Source organism: Centruroides vittatus, unplaced genomic scaffold, assembly GCF_030686945.1.
Source record: "Centruroides vittatus isolate TY-2023 unplaced genomic scaffold, ASM3068694v2 contig_927, whole genome shotgun sequence".
Taxonomy (NCBI): Eukaryota; Metazoa; Arthropoda; class Arachnida; order Scorpiones; family Buthidae; genus Centruroides; species Centruroides vittatus.
Genome location: NW_027122613.1, coordinates 87768 through 106183, shown reverse-complemented (window position 1 = coordinate 106183; position 18416 = coordinate 87768). Strand labels below are relative to the sequence as shown.

Genomic DNA, 18416 nt, shown 5'->3' with positions numbered 1-18416 from the left:
TATTACAAAGTTTCTTTGATAAAAAGTAAAAAAATAAACACAAAATAAGTAGTATAAATGTATTGTATCTAGGAAAAAAAATAATATAAACTTTGTTATAAATCACCATTTTAGAATATATTTTTGAATACATTTCTTTATTACAAAACAAAAATTCTTCATAAAAATAAATGTTAAAAAATGTTTTTAATGTAATAAAATAATATAGAAAAATGACTTGTTTTCCATATACAAAGCCTTTTAAAATTATGTCGCTATTTATATAAATATATAAAAATATATATAAAATCGATAGAATTATACTAATTAAACGTATATAATAAATATAATTTTATAATAAGTAATATATCAAGTTAATTTCTTTAATAAAAGTAAAAATTCTTCATAAAAATAGATTAAAAAATTACTTTAATGTAGATGGTAGTGTTTGATTAAAATTTTACTTTAATAAAATTCTATATATATATATATATATATATATATATATATTTTTTATTCGATATATATAATTATTTTATTCGATATATATATATATATATATATATATATCGAATAAAAATAATTAAACAGATATATCAAGCGAATTTGCATCAGATTGCATTCGATCAAGTTCCCACTTTCCAAGTCATTTCTGAATTTTTTAATATATATAAAAAGTTTATTTTTTATTAATTTAGAGTAAAGTTTTTAACGTTTCGTTCCATTTTTATAAATTGATCAAAAGCATTAGCAAATTTAAAAATATTGAATGCATTAGTGAGAGTTAGCAAGAATAAAATGTTGTTAAAACCGAAAATAACGTGGCGTGGGATAATATATCTTAGTAAATAAGCCACGTAGGAATATTATATTAAAATTTAATTGTAGTAGAAACGTTATTATAAATTTTATCACCATTGACAAATTTACAGTTTGTTTTCTAAGTCGTGTTTTCGGTTATTTTATTTTAAATTTTTTAATCAACACGTTGCAAATTCATTCTTATCAAGTAACACGTTTCGGTTTTATTTGGCATTTGGGAATGTGCGTTATTTTAAAGTTTTAAGAATCGAAAAAAAAAGACTTTTGATATAAAAAAGAAAAGGAGAAAAATGCAGTGAAGATGAAGAAAATTTAATCAAAATCCAATCGAATGCTTTTCTTCCAAAAAAAAAAAAAAATTTGCTCTTTCTGTTCATCTGATACCTTTAAAAACTCATTCGATAACTGGATACTGGGCTATAAGATGATGCTGACTGGCAAAAATGTATTGTAATCCGTTTATTTCACCTTAAATAAATTAATTTCCTCTCACTCTATCATTCTAATATACAATAAGATATAATTTAAACATTAAACATCGAAAGTTTTCTTAATAAATATTAATGCTCATCAACATACTTCTTGATCTATAGAGTAAAATGACGTAGAGATCAATAATTTTGCATTACAAATCCCTATTCTATTCGATTTAATTAATAACTGAAGTAGAATGATTTGAATGAGTTCAAATTTTATTTATGACTATTGTATTCTGAAATTCGTAACATCATTCTGAAAGGAAAGGGAAAGAAATTATGAAGAATTTCATAAATATGGATTAAAATTATCTCTTTAATCTAGTCATTATCGTTTCGACTGACTGTTGTTTTAATTAATACAACAATTGTTACCGTAAGTAATTTATTATTCGATTATAGACGAGTTTAAAAGAGATTAAAAGTTATGTAGATGATCTGATGTCACGTATTTTATTCTGATATAGTGATTACTTCTCATCATTTAATGTAATTAAGACTAAATATCAAGTGTTAAACTATAAATTTAACAATTGATTCTGAACTTCGATGTATCGAATTGCTTCATTTTACAGTAATTATTTTAAATAAGAATAAATATTGTATATCTGTATACAGATATAATCGTTATCTTCAAGAGTAATAACGTTTCCATTTATACATTTTTCTTGTTAAATATTGCTTGAATTTTCGACTTTTTAAGGCGTAAAAAACTAGAAAAGTATATTAAATGACAAATATTAACTCGGCGCAAACTTTTATTATAATTAATTTTTTAAAAAAAGAGAGAAACGTAATTAACTCATTGTAAAAATCGTAATGTTTTAAATATTTTACAAGTAAGTTTGTAATATAATTATTGCAATTATAAATTTTTAAAAATATATACATATATATATATATATATATGTGGTAAAAATTGATGAATTTGACGAAAATATGTAAAGAATTTATAAAATAATTCAAAAGTAAATCACGTGTAGATTTTAAATACTTAAAACAAAATTTCTTTTGGTTATACGGATACATTGTAATTAAAGTCTTCTAATTAAAGTTTAAAGAGAGTCTTGAGGAAAAACATTCAGTAATTAGAATTTAAGAGAAAAGACGAACTTGTTAATTTGTATTTGGTATTCCAAGCATTTTAACTTGATTATTACATCGAAACAAAACGCAATTGTTAAAACAATGAGAATTTTTCTTTTGATATTTCTGTTTGTCGACGGATATTATCCCAACGACTTTCGTTCAAGTAGCATATACTTTGTATAACGCGCGATGATTATTAATGAAATTAAAGAGAGGAATTATTAAAGAACACTTTAATAATCTTACTTTTGTAATTGCTTTACCTTTCATCATCTTAATTTCAATAATTAATCATAATTAAACATAATTCTATTCGGTCTAAGAGTGTTATCGGATGATCGCTAGAGAACCCAAAATTTATTACTATTTTTTTAAAAATATATTTATATAAATGAATATACAGTAATTTATTGAATTTTTCGCACTTTATTAATTTACTTGGGAAAATAATTATTAAATTAAATTTTTAATGTTTTATCGTCATCCCTTCATATCATCTCTTCTTATCCAAAGGATACAATTTATGTAAAGAATTACTTTCCCATTAAATTAAATTTATGTTAACATATAACTTAATTTATCATATAAATATTGAAGATGAAAATAATTTTCTCATCTCCTCCGAATTCTTCAATTTTAAATGTCTTTTTAAATGCCAAATTGAAGTGGTTAGTTGAAGAGGTTGTAACTAAATGTTGACAGGGTATAAAGAAAAATAAATTAAAGACAAGTACAGAGGAAAATCTTTAAAGATTGGTAAAAAATAATTCATATTTTTAAAAAGGACGACAATTTCAACAGGAAAATATCATCAAGTTGCTCTTTAGGCAAAATAAAAAAAATGTATAAAAAATGGTGTAAAAAGCTATTGAATGCTGTATACAATGAGACAACACTAATGGTGAGTTCCTGTGTTTGAAGTTTTCTACTCGGAAAGGAACAATCGTTTGACAAGGAGGAGGCGAAGAAGCTTTGAACTTAATAGGAAAGTGGTTTTCTTCGTCCTGAGTGGAAGAACCGCGCCCCAGAAACTTGTCACTTTGCAGAACTGTGGTCTGTACAGTAAAGAAGAGTAGATGGGTATTGATTATTCCGTGAAACAACGGCAGTTGTTCAGTCGTCTTTCCTCCACTCGCTTGATTTATTACAGTCGGCAAACGTTCCAACAGACGGCCTCCGCCCCAGTTTTTTTAACTGTTCCTTCCATCTCTGTGTGAGAAGATTAGTAAGTAAAAGCCGACAAAATCAGCGCACCTACGGGGAAACAAATCGTTGCATCGCTTCCTAGGATACCGAATTTCTTTCACCATGGTCATCAGATAATATCCATGTCCCTCATTTTATCAATGATACCGTAGGAAATGTTTAAATTTGCATAATGTGTCACCACATGATAGATAGAACTTTGTTTTTTTCTTTATTCTTTCACAATTCTCAGAACTTTTTCCCTAGAATGTATCAATTTTAAACTTGTACGTGCTAGAGTATCGATTTCTGATTGACAATTCTATAATTTTGTGTTATTTTTATTTAATTTTAACTTTGCTACATGTTAACTTCAATGAGTTTATAACTTGAAGGCAAGGGAAAACATTTTAATTATATAATACTGAAAAGTAAGAATTTGCAAAAAATAGCAATTAATTAAACGCATGTAATGATAAATTGAAGGGAAAGATAAGAGATTTTTCTATTGAACATCGATATTAAACCACAGAACTATTCTTCCCATAAATCTATAAGTAATAATGTAAGACATAAAAAAAATTGATGACAATATCCAAAAAGACAATGTCAGGAATTCCCATAGAAGATTGCTATTTCTTCCTTACATTTCTATTACAACATAAAATTACAGGATGACGACACAGAGCTATGCTTTCTCTTCCTCGTTTCAATTGTCTTTGGATTATAAGTTTTACTCTTTTTTTTGCTACCCCCACGCAATGATAAGATTCCTATCCTTTATTGTCTTGAATTCGTCGTCGAAGATAATAAACTGCTCCATTTTATCGTTGTAATTACTCAGTTCCACCTTCATCCTTGAGATCTATAACGTTTCCAATTAGTTTACTTTGTAAATTATAAATTTAAATTTCCTTAAATTATTTGGTAATAATTCAATAATATCTGAACGAGAAGGTTTATTGTAAAAGTTAGTTTATTGTTAAAGGAATAACAGAAATAAATGTTGATATTACCATTAATTAATTAGTTTGTTTGACTCTTAGAAACTTAGCACATAAAAGTTTGAATCTTCAGATATTCTAGAAAAGATTATTTATTTATATTTTTCAAGTAAAGTAATGGTGCTTTTCCATACCTTAATTTGTGTAAAAATATCTTTCATTATCTTTTATGTATGACTTACAAATATTTGCAAGTTCTAAACAGTGCTTAGGGGATTTAAAAGTTATAAAATTGTGGTAAATGAATCATGAACTTCCGAATATTTTTTCACGTAAAACTTTAGTATATTATAATATATTATATACATATACAAATATCCTTTTTCCTATCAAAATTACACCATCTCAAATGAATATTGCAAAAACTTTTGCAATATTTACTTTAATAAAATATCTCGAATTATTATTATTATTATTAGAAACATTAAATAATATTTTTTTAAAGATGAAAACTTTCTTAAAATATTTTAAAATAAATATAACATTTATGAAAATATTTAAATTATTTTAAAAATGGAAAAAATGTAAACATTTTCAAGCATTATTTCTGAATTTTATTCTTCGATATTCATTTTAAAAATAAAGAATTATTAAAATATTTTAAAAAATAACAATAATATAAGTGGAAAAAATAAGAAATTTTTATAAATTATATTTTCATTATCATTACAAAATTACGAGCAAAAGTTATACGTGATATCGTTATAATGCCGGTCTGTAATTTTTAATCATACTTTTAATTTATTTAATTTAAAATATATGCTCTCGATTTTAAATTAGTAGTGTCTTGCCCCTTACATCAAGCTTTTCCTGATAACAACAGAGTCATGCTAGTCATCTATACAAATTTGTTTAGGGGGAAACCTTTGAATTAAAATCCCGTGACTGCCGGTTTAGACAGAAATATAATTAATTAGGGCCTCAAATCCCTAAACTTCCCATATCTGTTCTCAATTTCTATCTATCTAACATCATTATTGATATTAAGGAAGGACAGACAAATAGTGGGAATTTATAAGTCTACAGTTTTTCAAATTGTAGCCCAATAATATATATGAAATTTTATATATTAACATACTCGAAATTAAATTAATACTATATAATTAAATACAGTACATAATATTTATTTTATTTTATTTTATTTTTAAACTAATTAAATTCTACTTATTAATATTTAGAATTATTAAAAAAAAATAGATATAGCATAAAACCTGTTTAAAACAGACCTGAACAAAACGAAAACCTGTCTAAGACGGAAAAACTTCGTTATCGTGCGAGTCCAGTTTACACAAGTTTTATTGAATTATATTTATTTACGTTGCATTAAAAAATAAAATTTTATTTTAAAAATATTAAAAATAAAATAATTTGAATTTTTATAACGTAAGTTATTATAAATATACGTAAGAAAAATATGTAAATATTTAAAATTTTTATAAATTATTATTTTTTTATTTTTAAATAAATGTTTTTTTCTTCATTTTTATATTTTAAACATATTTAATAAAAAAATAATATTTAAAAATAACTTTTCTCTATAATAATACTTTTTCTTTATAAAATAATTATAAATTATAAATAAAAAATTGTTTAAAATATTGAATATTTTTAAAATAAATTTATGTAATTTATTTAAATTAAAAAATGTATAGTGCTTTAGGAAAAAACAACTCATAAAACATTTATATTGAATCTCTTTTTAGAGAAATAAATGGCAGAAAATAAACATAAATATTTTAAAAAATAAAATAAAAAATTTTTTGTTATTTTTTTATTGGAGAAATAATGAGAGATTGCATAAATTTCATCATAAAATTGTAACAGCTTTGACTTAATATTAAGGAAAAGTACTGTACAGTACAAGACAATAGCATATAAACTTAAATTGGAGCGCAACAAGTTTATCAAACCAAGAACAAATAAGCTAATATTTTATATTCTTGGTAAAGAACTTTTTTTCGGCGAATAAAAGAAAACAAAGAGAAGAAAAGGAGTAAAGGAAAATCAAATAGTGAACTGACGACAAATTGCCATAGCGGACATCTGCATAATGTCGTTTTGCTTGGATTTACTGCATGAAAGATGTACGCCGTTAACAAGGCAATGTATAACAGCCGGAAAAACAGGCAATTCCTTTCAAAAATTGATTACCAAATCACAAAAAGTATACAGAAAGAATGAAATTTTGTGTCCGGGTGGTGACGAGACGAACAAGAAAAATAATAATTCTTTCAACCTACCAAGTACGTTTTCTCCCTACTCTTTTTTTATAATTCTTCTCTTATTTTTTTCGTAACGTTTCTAATCGATAAGTTTAAAATGGAAGATAATTTTTGAGTAGAATAATGAATGTAAATTCCTCTCGGATATATATTTTTGTTATTTTTTATTATTATTATTTTAGTTTTTTTTTGGTCGGTTGAAATGACTTTCTTGCTTTTTTACGAGTGCACGGTATGACGCCAGTTACCTTCATTTTAGATTTATAGAAGTTGATAGGACATTTTTCAAGTATTATCTTCCATTTTAAAATTAGCGTGCTTTCTAGGTTGGAAATTTATGTTTTTTCATATTTGTAAGTTCCGAATTTATTATTTTATTCTGCCTTTGTATTTTTCTATTTTAATATCGAGATGATTTTACTTTGAAACCGAGCAGAACTTTTAATATTCATCTTCTTGTACCCTTATCAATTTATGCAGGAACTACAAGAACAATTGATTATTTTTTAATAAATTTTACAAAATATTAGATTTTATAAAAATTTTTCTAAAGATTTTTTATATTAACTCCAACTTTACAACTGCTAGGAAGTAGTAGATATAGAAATGCTATATTTATTATTTGTTACTTTGCAAAATTGAATTGAGAACGAGCCAAAATTTTTAATTATATTTTTTAAATGTATTTAAATTAAAATATATGCTTTCGATCTCAAATTAGTAATGTCTTGCCCCTGTACATCACACTTTTCCTGATAACAATAGAGTCTTGCCGGACATCTATGCAACTTCGTTTAGGGGAAAATTTTTGAATTGAAATCACTTGACTTTCGGTTAGACCGGAATATAATTAATTAGGGTCTCCTATCCCTAAGCTTCCATATCTGGTCTTGACTTTTATCTATCTAACTCCTTTCTCAAAAGTCGGAAGGACAGTCGGAATTTATAAATTCACAATTTTTTCAAATTGCAGCCCAATAAGTAAATTTTTCGAATGAATAATCGTTATAAAAATATGTTTACGTATACACAATTAATAAAATTAGATAATATTGCTAAAATTTTATTTAATTTTTAATGTATTTTACTGTCATTCAGAATAAATCTGAAGAAGGAAGAAAAATTGATTTTGAATTTTGTATATATATTATATACAAAATTATTTTATTTAAGAATTTTAAGAGAGACGAAACTGCATAATATATATTTATTTATCTATTTATTGACAAAAAGTGTACTATTTTGCATTTAGATCATTAGAATCACTCTCGTAAGTTAGATTCAGTGTCCATTAGATGTACAGTATTTTCATCTTAGCCGGAGGATTTCCATAAGACATATCCAACGTTGGCATTCATTTGAAAGACTTCCTTATTCGCCTTTAAAATACTTGAAGTTAGAAATAAATATCGATCAGTAGATAGCAAGAGCCTAGCAATTTTTCTTTGTACATCAAAGTTTGCATCTTTCACTTTGCAAGCTTAAGAATTCATGTCTACTCCTTTTGCAAGTAGTTTCGACAGCTCGTCTTGGATACTTTGATGGCGGGTTAAAGTTAGCTTTTACAGAGAGGAAAAGTTTTTGTTTGCCATTTACCTGATGGAAACGAACGAAATTCTTTAAGTGTCGATGCTAGTCTTTTTCCTGTTATATGCAAATATGGTAAAAATCCATTCGCCTTCAGAATATATCAGTCTGGATAGAAAGACGAAACAGCTCTTAAATATAAATATATATATATAATGTTAAGTTTAAAGAAACCTTGTAAAAGGATTTATATGAATTAAAATTTACTAATAAAAATGTAAAATATTTTAAAAACGAAATTGTTTATATATATTTTTAAAGAATTACTTGTAAAGTCACCTCTGTATTTAATATTTTAAATGTACTTGGTCATGTATAAAACAGACATCAGATGCATAGTGACACTTTATTGGATCTTACTGTACAACATGGACTTGGGATGCAATTCGGGATTTTTATTCCCTCCTCATCCAACCATACATACTATCCCTGTATCAACTTACAAATTTATATTTAAATACCAATAAATCTAACATTTCTCTTTACAATTCCGGACTAGTTACATAACTCAAGTTATATGAATGGCAAACAGCACTTATACCTGAAATGCATCAGTCTAAGACAAACTTTAAAAAGACTATTATGCTTTTTAAGCTAGATGCTGCAACCTGTGAAAATAGAAATTTCCTTGTCATCAATATACAATTTTGGAATGAAAAAAAACGAGAAAACTGAAATAAAAATATTGGATATTGTTGATACTGAAGGAAGGCACAACTCTTTTTATGTGAAAAATCAAATTAAAGAAACTTTAAACAAATTTGAAATTGATGAAAAACAAGTACTGAGTATTTGTGTAGGTAATGCAGCGAACATGACGTGTTGTAAATAAACTTTGTGATCATGAACATATTTCACGGGATAAAAACGATGAAAAAACTGAAGGCATTGAAGAAATGAATGTAGACATTTTACAACAGTGGGTTAAAGATCCTTCCCTAATATTGCCAGTGTGGAATAATGATAATACGAAAATTCAAGTAATGAGGTGTAGGATTCACACTCTTCAACTGGCCATTTTTTTTTTTAACTCTTTCCGCCCTGTGGGCACTAAGAGGGCGAACTGGCCATTTGGGATAGATTAAAGAATGAACGAATAATAGAAATATTAGGGAAAATTCGATAGGTTGTGGTAAAATAACGAACGCCAACAATTCGTTATGTTTTGCTGAAAATGTATGGTAAAACTCGATTCCTAGATACAGTAACAAGATGGGGTTCTACATATGCCATGCTTGATCGTCGTCTTTTTTTCAAAGACTACTGCGACCAAGTAGCTGCTGCCGGGACAAAAGACCTAGAACTTAGCAAAGCAGAATGGGATGAAGTAAAAGATATCAGAGCTGTTTTAGAAAAATCAAATATTTCGACAATTGCCCTTCAAGCTGCTGATCTTACTCTGGAGATGTTTATGTAAACTAGAAAAATGTATGGTAGAATTTTGGAGAATATGTTGCATTAGGAATTCTGTCCTCCATGAAAAGCGGAAAAAAAAGCTCTTTCAAAACACATATTTTCTTGCTGGAGTGTATGTTGATTTTAGGTATAGAATTTTATTATTAAGTGCAGCAGAAAAACTAAAAGCGAGAAAAGGGCTTTCAGACACCCAACGACGAATCAAAAGGCAAATACTAATTGATTTGGCTGAAGAGCCAACAATTGTTGAGCTATCTCAGCCAGCCTGTAATGTAATAAATATAGATTCGGAAGACGATGATTTTGAAAAAGAATTGGCTAGAAGAGAAAACAGTCGTCGAATTTACAGTATTCATAATAAAGATGACAATGAAATAGACAAACATATTGAGAAAGACTGCAATGCAATAGAGGATGTGGGGAGATTAAAGGTGAATGTATTCGAAGCCATTGACCATTATCCGGAGCGCATCAGAAAAGCATGCAGAGTCGCTTCAAGCATGCCAACTTCTCAAGCAAGTGTTGAGCATCTATTTTCCGGAATAAGATTAATTTTAAGTGATAATAGACAGTCAATGAAGAACGATTTGCTGTCTGCCATTTTATTTATTAAAATCAACAAATAAATTTTAAGTTGTATGTTAATTTTTTTATAATAAATAATTTAGTTGTAAATAAACAAGTTTTTATATATATGTACTTATATATCAAATAAAAAATTAGTGTAATTCCTATAAGAATATTTTAACCGGAGCACGGGACGGAGCGGAACTGGAGCAAATACTTTGATGCCGAAGCGGAGCTGGAGCGGAGCAACTCAAAAAAATGGTCGCTCCAAAGCCCTGCCTGTAAGCCTAGAAGTTTGACAATGGTGTTTGGAAAGTCAGTGGAATCATGCTCGACATTCCAAACGCCATTGTCAAACTTCTAGGCTTACAGGAAAGCGGCGCTGAACGTCCGACGTACACGTTTTCGCGTTTAAAACTTCGACCTCAATCTCGCTAATTTCTTTTATCATATTTCAGTAATAAATATGCATTATTCCTTAATTATAATTAAACTTAATTAATTTAATTCTAGAAATTGAATACGTTCGGAATTTAAAATTGTTTATACTTTAACTAAAATGATAATTTTATTATTAATAAATAAAATTATTTTAAGAAAAATATTAATTTACAAATTTAATTATAAATATTTTAAAGAAATCGTATATTTTTAGAAATTGTTTATTATTTTGAATAAATAAATTTTAAAAAAAATATAGAAAAATATATTTGTTTAAATGAATAAAATAAAAATATAAGAAAATCAAATTAAATTATAAAAATACAGTCAACATATTATTGCAAGCTTATAATAAAATCTCTAAAGAAATGTTTACTTTATCTTGTTTCAACAAACAAAATTATTTTTTTTAAAATGTGTGTTATCTCTTAGCAAATTTGACATTTATTTATAAGTATATAAATTATAAATAGACTAAATAAAAATGATTCCTGTTGTAAGATTCCATTAATAATAATAGTAATGGTAATAATAATAACAATAATAAAATCCTGCATTACATAAGATAAATAATATAAAGAAAAATATAAATTAATAAGTATTTTCTTTACATCATTGTCAATTTTAATTAAATTATATTTTATAAAATACAGATTTATTATTATTATTATATATTTTTTCAATCAAATATTCTTTAATCGTAATAGGCATAACCTGTTACAAAGGGGGTATTATATTTTAATATTTTATTTATTTTTATATTTTACAAATATGTTTATTAAATGATGCATTTTAAAGCTTGTTATTAAACTAGTAAGATGACATTAAATTGAATGTTCTAAATTTATCAGTGAAGAAATGAAGCACTTCAAATAATCACTTCTGTCCTTTTGAAAAATTATAATTTGATGACATGAAATTGCATTTTTTTTAGCTAAAAATTAAATATTTAAGACTTGTTTATTTTAAAATGCTATAAGAGATATTTTCCTTAACTTTGTATATATACATTTATCTGAAAGACATATCATATGCATGTATAAAATTATGAACATATGAAGATGTAAAGAAGTTTTTCATCTGTATACATATATATACATTAACAAATTATACAGATGAAAATTTTATTCACATCTTCCAAAATTAGAATTTCAAATTAAATAACTCTTTTTATCTTTCACATTACCCGAAATGTTGGAGAGGATCACAAAGCCTGCTTTTTCGTTTATATTATTTATGAAAAATTCACAGAAATTTAATACACAGAAAGAAAGGAATGATATATATATGTAAAACGATATAAATTATAAAGAAATTAAACTACAGAAAAATGAGAAAATTAAAAATTAATGCTACATAATTGTTAAAATGTTTACTTTTATTAATTATATAATGTAATTATTTTCATAAAAAATAAAATATTAATTAATTTTTAGAAGTTATACAATAATATAGTTTTCTTCTGGGAAGTAATAAGTAGAAATAAGAAAAAGATAATTCTCTTTTATTGTTAGATATAATGTAATAAAAACCTGTTGTTTGATGAACTTTCGACTTAGATAACAACTTTCTTTACTTCTCTAATAAACCCTAACAAGTACAGAATTTCAAGACACTCGATACGTTTGTAAAAGTGTAGAAGAAATTAATCCTGGAGAGAAAAGAATTTATCAATTAATAGAAAATCATTAGTGCTATTTTTATATAAATTGTATTACTTTAACAATCATTATTATATCATTCTTCATTCATAATAAATACACTAAAATGCAGTTAAAATGAACATGCAGTTTTTCTGTTATTATCTGTTAAATTTTCTGTTTGCTTAGTTTATAAATACAAAAATTTGTATTTGTTAAAATTATAAATCAATTAATTAAATTGCATATTTTTATAAAGAAAAAATATAGAGAAAATATAATATTTAAATAATGTTAATTTACGTTGTTAAAAAAAGAGATAAAATGTTATTATTTTTGTTTTAGTTTTGGCTGTCGAGATAAGAAGATTTTCGGTGCCAAGGTACGTGGAAAACGGAACGGAGGATTCTGTGATTTTAGATTGTGAATACGTCTACAACGAGAACGACATCAGACTGGTGGTAAAATGGTTCTTCAATGAAAACTTGGAGCCCGTATATCAATGGATACCAGAACTGAAAATACGGCATACATCTGGGATACTTCAGGATCGTTTAGATCTGAATTTCAGCGTGAACACGGTCGACGCTTATTCTCGTTATAGGGCCCTGAAGGTCTTGGATCCAACAACGGAGCTGAGTGGCAAATACACTTGTCTCGTGACATCACTAGCGGGGCAAGACTCCCGGGAACAGAACATGACAGTTTACGGTGAGTCCCATGACACCATGCAAGTATTTGATAGAAGCAACCGATTAGAGGTGAAAGGATGATGCTTGCAGTTTACATAGCGAATTTTCAGACGTGAAAGACTAACAACGGTTCGTATCAAACAAAGAATTGAATTTCCACGAGTTTTCTCATCTCCAGTTGGGAGAAACGAAACCGGATTCTGCTTAGTTTGGCCTGGAACTTCTATTCTTAGATTTCTTTTCAGTTAAAGTACATTTCAAACGTGAGCTAGAATCGTCTTTCTGTGTACTTTTCGCATCTCTTATTCGCATTTTCAACTGTTTCGAAAAAAATCAACAGCGCGTTATACAAATAACCACGTTGTAATTTCCGTTTGTTTTCGATGCATATATCAATTCTAATATTTTTTTTACATTTGTCTTTTTATCCAGAAAGGCACCTCACTCTTTATAATTATCTTTTAGTTTATTGAGTAACTCTATAACATGAAATATATTAACAAAAAGCATTTACATACGTAACTATATATATATATATGTGTGTGTGTGTGTGTGTGTGTGTGTGGTGTACATTTTGCCAGATAAACACGTATGTATAACGATAAGATCATTAAAGTTTGCTCTCCATATTAAAAAATAGGAAGGAAAAAAAATGTAAAAATATTGAATTTAAGTATTTTCAGACAGGTAGATTTTCTTGGTAATACTTAAGCCAAATTTAATAACTTGCTCTTCTTTAATGATCTTAAAGTTTTAAAGTATTTTAAATATTTTTTATATTATTATGATAAATGACTTGTTATATCTTTGAATTATTTTTATTATGATTAAAGTAGCAATTAATAATAAAAATTTTCTTAATTAAAATAAACAAAACTCCTTTCTTTTGTTGTTTTATTTTGAAATTACTTATACAGTAAAACGAGAAAACATTGTAAATTAATTATAATTATTTTTATTTAAAAAATTATTGTATATATAAATTAATAACTGTTTATTTTAGTTCCAGCTAAACATATGGAATTAACATATAGCAGAACTGTAAAAAGTATTAATGTAAGTTGTCAAGCTTCAGGGATGTTTCCGAAGCCCAAGTTGCTTTTGTATAAGATGCCTCCATATTTAAGTAGTCCTGCTGTGGTTCAAGACGTCAGGACGGCAGTCAGCATGGACAATGTCACATATGATGTGCAACTTCATCGAAGTTTCGGTTATACAGAATTATCGATAGACGATGCAACCACATTCGAATGTGTGGTCGAGATACCGGGAACGAATTACAACAAAAGAAAGTCTATTGTATATTACACCAGTAAGTAATTAAGATATAATGATACTTTTAAGTTTATTTGAGCGTAACTTATTCGTAAATTTGATTAAAAAACTGATGAATTTAATATAAATATATATATATCGTACTATAAAAATGTAATAATTTCAACTGAAATATCTTCTTTATATATTGAAGCAGTTTCTTGTGTAAGTTGATGGTTAGAACACAAAAATCAATAAGATAATCTTGATAAAAGCGAATCCTAAATTAAAATTAAAATTAAACAAGGATGGTTGTTTTCTCCTTATGATCGCGTTTTATTGCAGGGAAGATTGCTTTACAGGAGAATAAAGAAAATTAACTATTATCTATATCTCGTCTATAAAATAATTTAAGCATTTAATTTTTTATTATTGTTTCAGTATTAATTAAATATTTAAAATGTTTTAATTTAATAATATAAATAATTTAATGAAAATTTTCAAGAATTATGCAATTATTTTCTCTGTAACGTTTACGTTCAAAATAATTAATTTTATTGTTTTCAAAATGTAAAAAAACAAAGAGAAAGAAGGAGGCTTATTAAAATTAGGAGAAAGAAAATAGAAATAAATCCAAAAATCTATTATATAAATAACCTTCATTATTGTTTTTTAAATAAAAAAAGTATTAAATTCCTTAAGAAGTATTTCGATTTATATTATTTTCTGAAAAAATAACCCAAAGAAACTGTAAATTTAAGTGTCTATCCAAGTTTAAAGCAAAATAAAGTTAATAATAATTTACATATCGAAAGAATAATATTTTTTCAGAACTCAGTTAAGATTAGACAAAGTAATAAATCAAACTTCAGTCATTCTTTCATATATATATATAAAGGACATTGACATTCATATCTTCAAGAATAATGTTTTGGAAACGAACATGTCATTACAGTTATTAATTATGAAGATATTAAATAAGGAAATATAATATTTCCGTTGTGATTTTTGTGTGTCGAAAATCGCTTTCATTTATTTCTCTTCGAGTGTGTCAGATTTGAAAGATTTTTAAAATATTCCTCAAATAACAGGATTTTATCGGTTTAGTTTCTTTTAAAATTTCAATTAAATGTAATTAGCGTAGATTAAAATCGGCAGTAAAGCGGAAAAGATAAAAGCTGTAAGAAAACAAACAAACAAACAGATATTCTTTCTTTAAATAAAAAAAAAGAAGGAAGCAAAAGATTTTTCAAAATAAGATTATTGGGAAATTTGTTTACCGTCAGACAACCGTAATTAAGTAGTTGTAAAATCCGTGTTTGTTGGTAAGAGCCCATCAATTGAAGTTGTCTACGAGTTTAGCAAGACCCAGTCACACTGATACATTATCTAATCAAAGAAAAACAAGTACAGATGCCAAAGTAATTAAAACAAATTGGCCTTCTGTCTCATCATTATTTATGTGTTTCGTAAAGATAGCGCTAATTGTCTAAGCAAAGAGCGCATCTCTTATGTTGCCCTTTTTTTTCTGTTAAACCTAAAAGAAAAGATCTAATTAGAAAGTGCATGACTATGATCTAAACGTAGATTAAAACTGGCGACTAGTCAAATCGCAAATGGTGATGAGAAAAGGAGAGAGATATATTGCTCATTTTCCAGAGTACTTTACTCTGCATCTTACACTTTTCGCTACAGTTGTTAACATTGGAAAGACTTATGCTCTTCTTTATCGTATCTCCATCCTATCTTAAGAAAAGCTCTTTTCTTTGCCTTATTGACACCTCCCTATCAAAAATGAAAAGTTTGTCTAACTGGTTTGAAAGCTTTCCGATTAAAAGAGATTAAAGTTCAACTAATTTGTTTGCCATAACGCACCTGACACATCTTATACAACAGGAAGCGATTGTTTAGAGAATCTTACGTTATTCTACTCTCAGGCAGTATTAATTCGTGGGCACTCTTTCTAGATTACACTTTCGGACTACACGGTCTTAAAGGATTTACTGATCGTAAATTTTAATCTAGCCATCCCAGATGTATTGAGAGGAGATAAATTGTTGAACTCTTCCTAATTTGTTATTTTGTAATATATTGTTGTAATTTTCTTTATTTATCTCCTCTAACCAAAGTCACTAATTTTTTTAAAATTGTAAAGAATTTGGTTGATAGCATCTTAACTCTATCTATGCTCCATGTAAATAGCTGTCATGTAAATTCAATGTAAATAATTAGTTGATTCTCTAAATTAGTTGTCAGCAAATGTTAATATTTTTCTTAACAAATTCTTAAATTTTCTAAAATTTTGTTTAATTAGTTTCTATAGATTAAACAAATTAGAAAAATAAATAATAATAATAATAATTCCAAACATCTAATTAGTAAACACTATAATTAGTTTGATTTTAAAATAACTTTTTAAAAAAATTAATTTTAAAAAATGTAAAACAAACTTTCTTTCTTCCTAACAAGAAATTTTTTCTTAAAAATGTATACATATAAATTAAATAAAACATGTTCCTATAAACAGTATATTAAAATCTTCACAAGAGATTATAATTAAGAACATGTAATAAATTTTAAAAAACTCTAGAATGCCCCCATAAAATCTAATTATTTATTTTTGAATTCCGAAAATATACTCTCTTTTTTTTCTAGTATAGAAAGTTTTCTTAATTCCTTTAATTAGAGTATCTTTGATCCTTAAAAACGGAGAAATGAATAAATTACAGACATCAATTGATGAAAGTTTTGACATAATTTGATTTTTGCAAATTAGATTCTTTCATCAAAACATTTTAATTTATCAATTTAATTATATAAAATGATGATTTTTATTACCTTTTAAGCTAACCTTTGAGAGATAACATCAATAAGTTTTTATAATCTTTATACTTTTACCTTTATCATTCATTATTCATTAATTCTTAAAATAATTTAAAGAAACAAAAGTTATAATTTGTCTTTCTAATTCTTTTGAATATCATTACATATTGCAATTAAACATATTTAATTATCAATTTAAAATTTCATCGTTTTAAATTAATTAAAATTATATCAAATAGAGACATTTTATATAATAACATAAATAGTCTCAGTTAAAATTACAGAGCCCTTTTAATACATTTAAATTTAGATCATTTATGATTAATTATTCCCTTAATTGTTTATATAATTAATTATATTTAAGTAAGGAAAAATTAAATTAATATCCATTATATCTATGTAATATTTAACAAGACAATAACTTGAAATTTATGTATTAGTAGTAGATACGTAAGCTAAAGTTTGAATATGTTTTTGCTAGTTTCAAGGGAAGAATATGAACAAACATATTATAATCAGATACAAAGAGGTAGAATAAATAAGTAGAGCATTAACTGAATTCATTTAAAGTCTCTTTTGTTTATTCCTTTGCTTATTAAGTCCAATTTTATTCTAACCTTTGGTGTTATCTCGTTAATTATCTAAAATTCAAAATTCGCCTCGTTGCCCTTTGCTAGATCTAATGAATGCATTTACATAGAAAATTCTTCATGAAAATACATTTATACTTCTTGACTTTTTATTATAAATAATTCCTTATTTTAAATTTTTTCATCACTTAAAAAAAATATAGTTTTATCTAATAAATTATTTAAATTTATTTTTAAACGTTAAACATTTCGACTTAAAAAAACTGGTTCATTTCTATTGGCTTTTAATTTTTAAAAAATATATTCTCCATTTTAATTGGTTAATTAACTAAAATTAATTATTTATTTTTTAAACATTAAAAAATCAATTTTTTAATATAAAAAACACGGCATTAAATATATTTCTTCTGCTTTAAAACATTAAAATATTCGCATTTACTATTGATATTAAAAAATAATGCTAAATGATTTATAAGCAAATTTTTTATATGTATAAATATAATAAAATTTTCTATTGTATTATTCCAAATTTGAATTTTATTTTTCTGCATTCTATCAATATATATTTTTTCTTTTTTTAGCAATATATTAAATTCTTTCGAGCAAGAAAGTTCCATTATGCATTAAAG

At 25.7% G+C, this 18416-nt stretch overlaps 1 protein-coding gene across 1 annotated transcript in view; it reads left to right on the top strand.

The window, feature by feature from the left end:
* The window catches only part of LOC136984740 (uncharacterized), an 80513-nt gene that overhangs the window by 40499 nt on the left and 21598 nt on the right, over positions 1-18416 (top strand). The window contains exons 2-3 of the mRNA XM_067281840.1: positions 12774-13139; positions 14124-14432. Of these exons, the coding sequence (XP_067137941.1) occupies positions 12774-13139; positions 14124-14432 (675 nt within the window). The remainder of the gene's footprint in view (positions 1-12773; positions 13140-14123; positions 14433-18416) is intronic.